Genomic DNA, 11,517 nt, shown 5'->3' on the forward strand with positions numbered 1-11,517 from the left:
AAATTTTTTAATTTAATGTAATCAAAATCATCCACTTTGCATTTTATAATATACTCTATCTCTTGTTTGGTCATAAACTGTTTTCCTTTCCAAAGATCTGATAGGTAGACTATTCCTTTCTCTCCTAATTTACCTATGGTATCATCTTTTATGTCTAAGTCGTGTATCCATTTTGACCTTATTGTAGTATAAGGTGTAAGATGTTGGTCTATGCCTAATTTCTGCCATACTATCTTCCAGTTTTCCCAGCAGTTTTTGTCAAATACTGAATTCCTATCCCAGAAGCTGGAGTCTTTGGGTTTATCAAACACTACATTACTAGTATCATTTACTACTGCATTTCCTGAGCCTAGCCTATTCCATTGATCTACCACTCTATTTTTTAGCCAGTACCAGATAGTTTTGATGACTGCTGCTTTATAGTAGAGCTCCAGGTTTGGTACCGTTAACCCACCTTCCTGTGAATTTTTTTTCATTATTTCCCTGGATATTCTTGATTTTTTGTTTTTCCAGATTCTTATGCCTTATTCTAAACATTCGAACACTGATTCTGTAATTGAGGTTTATTTCAGTCCCTATGTTATGGAAAATTGAACTCTTATGAGGTAATGAACATTCCTCTGTGTAGAGCTTCTAATATGCAATATCACATTTGTTGTAGAAACCAGAATAGAACAGCTTTGATGGAAAAAAACAAAAATTACAAACACTAAACTTTTTAAATGAACTAGATTTTGTGCTTCCCTCTAGGAGGCCCGAGAACAGAAAGAAGATGATGACCTCAAAAGAGCCACCGAGTTAAGTCTTCAAGGTGTGTGATTTATTTATTTTTACCTGCATTTTAAATAAAATAGCTTTCCTTATAGGAATGCTGCTGTAAATATTTTAAAAATCACTGCCAGATATTTATCATTTCATTTTCAGATGTTGCTTTAAAATATGATTTTGTTTGGTGTGTTGTCAATCAATTAAAAAGCTTATATGAATCTCTGTTCTTTAATGAAATGTTTCCTTTTTAAAGATTCCATTTCATTTAAGATTAGTGAAAGGAGGAGCAGCTGGGTGGTGCAGTGGATAGAGCACTGACCATGGAGTCAGGAGCACCTGAGTTAAAATCCAGCCTCAGACACTTGACACTTACTAGCTGTGTGACCCTGGGCAAGTCACTTAACCCCAACTGCTTCACGGGAAAAAAAAAGATTAGTGAAAGGATCCTAAGATTCCACATATTCTTGTCATCTCATTTATTAATAACACCTATGGATCTTCCACTTTCAGAACATATCACTGACTTTAAACTGCTTGGCATATTTGCCTATTATAACCCCATCTTGAACTCGAGAATCTTTATAATTAAATCTGTTTACATTTACTCTATACCATTAATATCTCCATGAGTTTTTGCAGTGGATCATTTTTTAAATGTTTTTGTCTTATTACAGATGAATAGCCACACAAATTGAAACAAATCCAGAATATAGTATCTTAATTCTGGGCTCAGACTAGACCTTGGTCAAATAGGGCCCATAGGAGTGGTGCTCAGACTAATAACATTGTTTTTGTTTGTTTTTTTTTGTTGGGCAATGGGGGTTAAGTGACTTGCCCAGGGTCACACAGTTAGTAAGTGTCAAGTGTCTGAGGCTGGATTTGAACTCAGGTACTCCTGAATTCAGGGCCAGTGCTTTATCCACTGTGCCACATAGCTGCCCCCCAGACTAATAACATTGTAAACATGTCGTGTGCCTATTCTCTACTCATCCTCGGGTAGACCAATTGGAGCTTTTGTTATTTTTATCTCTATCTACTCCGTGCCTATTTAATCTGTTCTGGGAATTATTTAAGCTATGCCCTACACGAATAAGGGGATGAATCTAGCCTTTTAATATAGCATTATTTGGAATCTAGAAAATTTGAGAAGCTATATACTATTGGGGAGTAACTGTGCTTGTTCTTTTTTTTTTTTTAAGTGAGACAATTGGGGTTAAGTGACTTGCCCAGGGTCACACAGCTAGTAAGTGTTAAGTGTCTGAGGCCGGATTTGAACTCAGGTACTCCTGACTCCAGGGCCGGTGCTCTATCCACTGTGCCACCTAGCTGCCCCTGTGCTTGTTCTTAATGTTAATCCCACCACTTTCAGGAATGGTATGTTATCACAGGATTAAGACTCCTGGTCTTTTTGTTTATTTCTTTGTTTTTAATTGTCTACCCAATCATTGGGAGTTGGTAGTTTTAATTTTTTAAAACATTTTTCATTATGAACTCTTAAATAGTCCAATAATTGCTTAACCTCAAAATCCCAGAAAATTTAGTGGGTATTGTATTATAGTTCTCATGGTCTATTAGCTTAAAGGGGAAAAGGTGACATGCAGAATGACATACAGTATGGGTAGAACCTGCATTAGGTGTAAAGTTCTGTTCTCTCTTTTTTTTTCTTGTGAGGATTAGACCCTGGACCCCTCATCAGATATGTTTTGTGTACCATTCTAACTTAAAAGAGTTTGAGAGATGTTTCTGTTACCACTCGTGAGATGCCTAATAGGATGTGGCTTGCTTTGGCATCTTCATTTTTAGAGCATACTTTTCTTTGGGATGGCACAGTATACAATCCAGGCTTTCTTCCACTCTTTCTGCTTGAGTCTCTTGGCATCTTTGCCGAAGGCCCTTACTAGTTCTGGTCTGTGCCCTTCAGAATTTAACAGTTCCTTTCTGGATGGAATGGGCTCTGATGATGACTCTGGGAATGAAGATGTTTTTGATATGGAATACACAGAAGCTGAAACAGAGGAGTTGAAGAGAAATGCTGAGGTGAGCACTCAGGCTTCTCCATCTTCCCTATTTTCCTTTTTTCTATCGAGTGGTGTGCTGTTCTTTTGTTGTCAACTGTTTTCTGGTCCAAGTAGACATCTGTTAAGTTCTTGTATTTTTTATTCATGAAAAAATTACGGTAGTCAAAGTTTAAGCTTTTTTTGTATATACTCAGTGAGAACTGAGCAATATGGCACTTTGAGACATATGATTACACATGGTTACCTTTGTCAAAACAGATATTCCTGTAAAGATTCCTTTTTTCTTTCTTTCTTTTTTTTTTTAAGCCAAGTATTAGTTCAGACCAATAGATACTAAATACTTGATAACTAACACTACAGCATTTTTTTTGTCCTTAGGTCCAGTATCTTACACGTGGCTTGTACTTAATAGCTATTAATTGGATTGAATTGAGATTACATATTCGTTTTATATAGAGATCACATAATGTGTATAAAGTATACATGGTTCACTATGGTTTGTTGGAGATTCCAGGTATATCATGTATTACGATTCTGCTATATCTGCTTTGATGTTCAAGCTTAGATTTGATATTTTATTTTAGATACAGAGGTAAAGCTCACATTCACTTCTGGTTTTTTAGACAGGAAATCTTCCCCATTCTTATCGACTCATCAGTGTTGTCAGCCATATTGGAAGCACATCTTCCTCAGGTAAAAGATCATTTGAGCTTTCATATGGTAGAAGTATGTATCTTAGTGTATAGCTTGTCTGGGTTCTCTGCTCAGCTGGTTCTGTGACTACAAGGGGTACTTCTGAAATAAGAATTGAAAAAGTCTTGCTATCCTTGAGGACAACATGGAGATGGTGTTTGTGAAGATGAAGTGAGGTAATTTATGTAAAGTGCTTTGAAATTTTTTAAGCATGTGAGCTATTATTGTTATCTAGTTATAATGCAGTTAAATGAATTGAGAACTGTTTGGAAAACTGAGCTCAAAGACTAGCCTTTAAAGGCATCTATCAGCTTAGATGGATGTCTTAGAGTGCCCCAGAGAGTATCCTTGGCCCTGCCTCATTCAACCTTTTCATGACTTAGATGAAGAAGCTATACTTTTCAAATTTGCAGGCAACAAACCTATGAAAAGTTAGCTGATTTGTTAAATGAGAATTAGGAGCAAATAAGGATCTAACAAATTAGAATGGTATTGAATTGAAAAGAATGAGATTTAATTAATAAGGATTAATTCCAGTTAATTGGGGGGGGGTGAGGCAGTTGGGGTTAAGTGACTTGCCCAGGGTCACACAGCTAGTAAGTGTTAATTGTCTGACGCAGATTTGAACTCAGGTCCTCCTGATTCCAGGGCTGGTGCTCTATCCACTGCGCCACCTAGCTGCCCCTCAGTTAATTTTTTAAAATTAATTTCATCAATGTAGAATTGTGAAGGTGTGGCTAGACAGTAGTTCCTTTGGGGGAAAAAATCAGGAAATGGGGGTAGAGGTGTTCAGTGAACACTACTGGCTGTGTGTGTGTGTGTGTGTGTGTGTCTGTCTGTCTGTCTGTCTGTCTGTAGAGAGAGAGAAATATGAAGTGAGTTTGATGGTATTTGATACAGAAATTGTGGGATTACTTAAACATTTATCCATGAAACATTATCTCCCCTAAAATTTAGTGGACAGGTGCATTGATATACACAGAATATTAAAATATGCAAATGAAGCCAAAGGTAGCATATCATGAAGAACCTCTCTGGAAGATTTATGGAACTCACTAGAATCTCATAGGGTGGGTAGTGATGGTTAGATTGCCATCTGCATCAATAAAGAGAGTACCAATAAAATGAGCTTACAAATTCATTGAAATTTACAAAATTTTTTAGCATTTGTACTTTTCCATGATTTTTAAAAGTAAGATGCTATAAAGATTTATTTTGATATATTTTTTTAACTGTGTAAAGCAATGTGTATAGAAGGTTGGCTTTGAAGACCAATATTCAAGTCCCACTTCTGATGTATCAGACTTGGGGTTCTGGTTAAGTCACTGAACCCCTTAGTGCTCTGGGCAATTCCCCAAGACTCTAGCTTGCAGAGTGTCAATTGGCTTTGCTAGTGGGAGTTCCTTACCAGGAGCTCAGTATACAGTGAGGTCCATCCATTGTCCTTTATGAAATCTCAGTGCTGTTAGGAAAATAATTGCTTGGTTTTATTTGTTTTAGGTCATTACATTAGCGATGTGTACGACATTAAGAAGCAGGCCTGGTTCACTTACAATGACCTGGAGGTGTCTAAAATCCAAGAGACCTCGGTTCAGAGTGATAGAGACCGGAGTGGTTACATCTTCTTTTATATGCACAAGTAAGAGTCTGGCCACACTAGGATTCACAGGCCAAAAACTGCCTAGCTTTTTTGCCTTCTTTATCTGAAGATAAAATGTTTTAAGTGTTTTTGCCATTTGGGGTTTTCATTACTTTTTTTTTGCTTTGAAATTTGTTATAAACTTAGTGTTATCCTTCTCTAATATTAGTAGTGTTAATTCTCACATCATATTTCATTTGTTGGTCTTCAAGAAGTACTAGAGTGGGTGTTTGAGTTCTAACCTCCCATACTTGGTGCTCTCTCACTAGGGATGAGACATCCAATCAGCCCTTTTAAAAAATCTAAATGTGCCAGAGAAGTTCTGAATTCAGGTATTTAATGATTTCTGAGACCCATTGATCCATAATTTGTGTACATGGGGGATTGATTACCTGTCATTTTTGTTTAAACATCAGCTCCAGCCAAGGACCTGTGAAAATTTTCAGGTACTAATAGCAAATTGTTATAGAGACCCTGGTTTATTATTTCAACCCAGGGTGAGGTTTGAAAGAGGAGGCTGCTTTTTTCTGAGAGGATAATCACTAAATATTAATTGTTCTTGAGGTAGCTTACATTTAATATCTTCTTTTCTCTACCCACTTGTGATTCATTTTGTTGATTTCCCCCTTCCTCTTGTAGAGATATCTTTGATGAGCTGCTGGAAACAGAAAAGGCCTCCCAGCTGCTTAGCCTGGAGGCTGGGCGGACCACCAGGCCAGCACTGTGAGGAGCCCACTCCGGGGCTGGCGAGCATCTGTGTATGCACACGGCTGTCTCTCGTTTTTGTGTTCTTTCCACCCGAGAATTCTGAACTTAGAACTGACACAGGAGTGACAAACAGCTCAGGGCTAAACCAAAACATAGAAAACTTCAAACCAGGGAAGTTCTCCATGCATGGAAATCCTTGAACCTCACACCTGTAGCTGATCAGCCTTCTCTTGCAGAGCAGGGTGGAGCTTTCTGTACTTCCAGGAACCTACTCACTCTCTCTCATACATACATATACATACACATACACACACACACACACACACACACACACACACACTCACACTCACTGTCACACGTACACCCTTATGTACGTGTGTGTTTGTATATATTGGACAGAATGGAGCCTTAATGAGTTGGAATGAGCCACAAGACTTTGTTTGCTCGGAATTCGTAGCACAGTTGGTGTGGAGAAGAAATGGAAGAAAGTGACGGGGGATTTTCAAGTTCATTCAACTGGGAAATGGGTGAAGAAACCACCTCTATCACTTGCCATTTGCAGTTTTTTATGACCTTCAAGAGCAGTTGGAGCAAAGTTTATAACTTTGAGTGTATGTTTCATTAGTAAAGTTCACTGGAACCCCAATTCTACAAACACTAATGATAGTTCTTCCGGCTAAGGGGGATGTTTCTGTCATTTGAGATGAAGCATGTTTTGGTTATTTAATTCTCATTATTTCATGGGTTTGTAACTCCTCTACAGTTTACATGCAGTTCTAGGAAATGAAATGTTGGTGCTGAGGAATGTGTTGTAACATTTTCGTCATCCTTCACAGTTTTTGCTCATTGTATGCTTTGTGCATTTAAAAAAAATGTTTTCATTCACACAGTGTATTCCTTTATTCAGTCAGCATCTGTTCTTGTTACTGGCTTCTTTTCATTTATTCCTATGTCGTTCCCACTTAAGAATAGACACTAACTATGGCAGGCTGCTTCTGGGCTAAGCCAAAGTGGTATATAAAAGTGGGGCAAAAATGTTGCTCCAAATGGGACCCATTGACCGATGTTCTTTGAAAGATTCCTCATCTTCCTTATATCCAGATATCAAAAGGTGATTCTTTACCCTGGACTACTCACCCTATCCCAAATATAAAACCAAGTGTGCATTGGGAGCTATAGGACAGGGATTAAACATTTAAAACCATTTATTCTCTTCATGCATTCCTAAGAAGAATGAATTGATCCAAATTGAGGATGATTTGGGTGAATCCCAAGAACTATAAAGAAATTTAGTGAATTGACCTTGTTTGTTATATGCTTGAATTGGAGGGTAAATATGGTTGAAAAACTAAGCACTCAACATTTTGGTAATTGCTCAAATGACATAAAATAGATTGGTTAGGCATCTTGGGAAGCCATATAAAGTTTGAATTTATTGTAGGCAAAATTCTGTAAAAACTAATTTTGTGAGCTCTGCTCCATCATTAGGTTCCCATGCAGCTTTGTGTCATTAAGCAAAACCTTATATTTTATTTATCTCATTCCTTTATTACAAAGAAACGTGTTAACTGCAGGCTCTGAATTTGGGGCAGAACTGCAGTTATAATGCTTATAAAATGGAGGGTTTTTGGGGTTTTTTAACTACAATTTTCTCATCTTGGTGTCAAGGCTGGTTATCATTAGTCTCTCAAGAGGGGAGTAGGCAGGGGTGAACCAGGGATTTTTTTTTCTAAACCACTATTCATAAACATAAACCAAATTATTGGTGTTGGTGTCTTTTCCTCTGAAGAGCCTCCAGCATTACAGGCACAACTTTGTTCTACAATCTGTTCTCTAAGTGTATCCTCTTCTTACATGGGTTGTTTTGTATTGTGACTTAACCACAAACAGGAGATGCTTTTAACCCCATCCCTCTACCACGTGCACTGCTCTATCACAAACTATCCTTTTTGTATTGTTGGCAAGAGAAATCTAAGGGAAAGGCTTATTTTAATATAGGTTTTGTTTTGCAGCATTTTCAATGAGAAAACCTTTTTAAAAAAAATAGAAGTAAAGTCTTAGAATAAGAGTTAACTGATTGTAGCATTCCTCCACTCTCCTTTCCCACCCTGAGTCCTCTTAGCTGAGGGCAGCATTAAAAGTAAACTTGAATGACTTTGAAGACAATTCAGAGGGAGCAGTTATGTTGGCGGTCAGTCTAGATGGGCTCCTGAAAGAGTTAATGCAGCTGGGCAGCTAGGTGGCACAGTGGATAAAGCACCAGCCCTGGATTCAGGAGTACCTGAGTTCAAATGCAGCCTCAGATACTTGACACTTACCAGCTGTGTGACCCTGGGCAAGTCACTTAACCACCCAATGCCCCACAAAAAGAAAAAGAGTTAATGCAGCTGCAAGCATGACGGGGGGGGGGGGGGTCTTCTTCTTCCTCACTGTTAGTATGTTGGAGCTCTATCTTTCATGTTAAGAGTGGGTTGCCAGGTCAAATGGGCCATTTCACTGGTGCCAGAGCTTCGGTTCTGACAGATGTCCATTTAAGTGGTTCCATCGGTCCTTTCCCTGCTTCACCCTCCCACCACGAGGTCCTTTCTAGGTTTCATTTAATGTGGATTTCATGGCTATGAATTCGAATTTCAGCTTGATTGTGTTGGTAGGGATAGTAGTGGGGGTAGGGATTATTCCTGGTTGAAGTGGCTTTATATATTTTAAGAATTATATGTGTGTGTATATATATATATATATATAAATAATATATATTTTATTATTTGCACAGCATGGCCAGTTTGTTCAGAATCATAGTATGAATGTGTGACGAGTGGAGGGAGAAGGAAGGGGTCCTGTTGTTCTTTAAAAACAAAACGAAACAGATTTCTACTGCAAATCCTAAGCATTTTGTGGCCATCAGTTATATCATATTGGAACTTGGCAGCACTTCTACACACAACTAGTATGTGTTTGGGATATTTTTTAAAAAGAAAACCAAACCAAATCTATATTGGTTCTTATCACCTAGTATTTTGGGGTGTTGGAGGATTTCATGGCATTACAGTAGCAGTAAATAGAATTTCAGCTTGTTGGAAGGGGGGGGAGAGAGTGTGAGAGTGTGTGTGTGTGTGTGTGTGTGTGTGTGTCCCAACAGGGCAGTTTAACTAACAAATCCACACATTTTCCCTTCTATTTTACTTAGATTTTGAAAACTCTTTGTTTACTGAGAAGGTTCTGCCTTAATTACAGACCCATTCAGTGACCACTAATAAAAACTATTCAGTTGTCATAAACATCTCATGAAATCACATTTGGTATATTAGTCCAGAAAACAAACCCTAACCATGTTCATTTACCAATACCTTTGATCAAAGGTTTCTAAAACCAACTTTTAAGAATTAAACCATGGCAAAAAAGATAATTGGCAAATTTACTTATTGGCCTCCCCTGCTACTGGTAGCATTATATAGCTGTTGACATATAGCTATATTAACATATAGCTATACATAGATGTATAATGTAGACTTTCTAGAAGTACATGTTTGTGAAAGAAAAATTGGCAGTTTTTCAAATACACCCAGTTGCTGGGTGTGGCATATGTGAGTGAGGAGGGGTGGGTTTTTTTAAAGCTAGAAAGAATATAGCAGGTAAATTTTACTTACCTCACCCATAAGAAATTTAGTCCAGATAGGCTGTGTTTAAATAAATAAAACTATTCCCCTTCTTTGTCTTCTCCTTACCTGTATCCCCTTGAAATATCTGTCCTGAAGAGTATTGATTTACATCATTTTTAATCTTTCCCTATTTCATATAAATAATAACCTTCATGTGGACGTGTTTATCGGTGAAACCGAAATGATTTCTGTCTGTGAATACACAGAAACATACATATATGTGTGTGAGGTTTAAAAAAATGCCACCATCAAATACATTAAACAACAAAAAAACTAAACTACTTCAAGCCTTGGGAAATCCTGTAACCAAGAGAAACAATTTGTGTCTTACATGGCCACCAGTTTCCTTTTTTGAGGTGTATGCTCCTTAGTTGATCAGGCATTGTTTTTCAGTACATAAATTATCCTTGAGTAATTCCCCTCCCTGTGTTCATATGTGTATTTTTTTTCCACAACAGGATAAGTGTTTTTCATGTGTACTGTGTGTCTGAAAGTGTTTTTAAAACTAAGAACTGTGCCACAGCTAATACATGAGGCCTTTAACCTTTTGCCATTGGACTCTTACTGAGGTACAGGGGATGGAAGTACAGATAAATCTCTTTTTCTTGGTACAGTGGGAAGAATTAGGATGGGTAGGGCGAAGTCAGAACTAAATTTTCAGTAAATTCAAAATGCCCCAAAGAGTTAAGATAGGTAAGATTGTTTTGGATTAATAAGTTGACAGTGTTTCTAACTGAAGAGTGAGAAAACAAATTGACATTACTGAAGTCTGCCTTGATCTTCTTGTTCCTTTTCCCCTTGTTTGTCCTTATCTCCTTTTTTCTACCACCACCCCACTTCCCTGCCTGACCAGTTTCACTGCCTCCTGACAATGTTAATTTATTGTATGAAAAAGGAAAAAAAAAGGGTTTCTCTACCATGCCTGGTTGATCCGCCACCAGGTTTGCTGGCAGCTTTAGCCACATATTACTAGTGGGATAGTTTTTCTGCGTTCTGAGTGATTTTTTTGATTCTGATTCTTTACACTGTTTATATGGAACGGCACTTTATCTGTGTTTTAGCAGAACTGTTCCTTTGTATCTCTTAGGGTTTTTCCTTGTCTCTCCCCCCCCCCCCTTTTTAAATGATACATAGATTTTTTTTTTTTTTGTGAAATTAAAGCCTCTTTATTAACCCCTCCGTTGGTTTGACTTTTATTTCTGAAAAGAGCAACATTTTGTCAGGCGCTTTAAAAAACTGACACATCTGTGCAGACACCAATTTTTTTGGCCTCCTAAAAAGGTTTGTAATATCTGTCTTAGAAGAAAAGATGGTGGGGCGGTTAGGTGGTGCAGTGGATAAAGCCCCTGCCCTGGTTTCAGGAGGACCTAAGTTTAAATCCAGCCTCAGACACTTAAACACTAGCTGTGTGACCCTGGGCAATTCACTTAACCCTCATTGCCCCAGAAAAAAAAAAGAAAGAAAGAAAAGAAGGGGCAAGTAACTTGCTTTGGTCACCACTGAGCTTCAATTCAATATAAATAGTATGGGTGTACTGTACTGGGGCACTGGGAATAAAGAGAGAGAAAAAAAAATACTTCCTGCTTTCAGAGACCATATAGTCTTAGATTTGTTAGGTGCCTGACTGCTGGACAGTTTACATTTATATGACTGTACTCTATCTACTCCCATAGTTGGTATAGGGTGGATCTCTTCCTTTGTTTCACTCAATTGAAATACTATTGGAGAAAGTAATGTTTATATTTTTATAACCTTTATACAGGCTCTGGATTCCAGACAGTGGCCTGAATACAGAAAGAAGATATCTCTATACCACAAAGCCCAGAACAAACTTAGGCATTGTCATACCCTCTTTCAGGGAGCCTAGGTTGTGGACTAATAGAGCTAAATTCATTTTAGTCTGAAGTATTAATTACTTGATTAATATGGGGTTTGCCCCAGAACAGAGTGGAGATGGCACACCGAGAATGTTAGGCTCAGGCCGAAGAAAGCAAAATTAAAGTAAAAATTATAAATCTGGAAAATGGTCCACACG

The 11,517-nt window shown here is 37.8% G+C and overlaps 1 protein-coding gene across 6 annotated transcripts in view; it reads left to right on the top strand.

Moving 5' to 3' along the window:
- Window positions 1-10,641, top strand: part of USP37 (ubiquitin specific peptidase 37) — an 82,598-nt gene extending 71,957 nt beyond the window's left edge. For all 6 annotated transcript variants that reach the window (XM_043997025.1, XM_043997028.1, XM_043997024.1 and 3 more), the window contains 5 exons: window positions 751-811; window positions 2,690-2,805; window positions 3,410-3,479; window positions 4,980-5,118; window positions 5,758-10,641. In XM_043997025.1, coding sequence (XP_043852960.1) covers window positions 751-811; window positions 2,690-2,805; window positions 3,410-3,479; window positions 4,980-5,118; window positions 5,758-5,845 — 474 coding nt within the window. In that variant the 3' untranslated portion in view covers window positions 5,846-10,641. The remainder of the gene's footprint in view (window positions 1-750; window positions 812-2,689; window positions 2,806-3,409; window positions 3,480-4,979; window positions 5,119-5,757) is intronic.
- Window positions 10,642-11,517: the final 876 nt, after the last annotated feature.

Source organism: Dromiciops gliroides, chromosome 3 (genome assembly GCF_019393635.1).
Source record: "Dromiciops gliroides isolate mDroGli1 chromosome 3, mDroGli1.pri, whole genome shotgun sequence".
NCBI classification, from domain to species: Eukaryota; Metazoa; Chordata; class Mammalia; order Microbiotheria; family Microbiotheriidae; genus Dromiciops; species Dromiciops gliroides.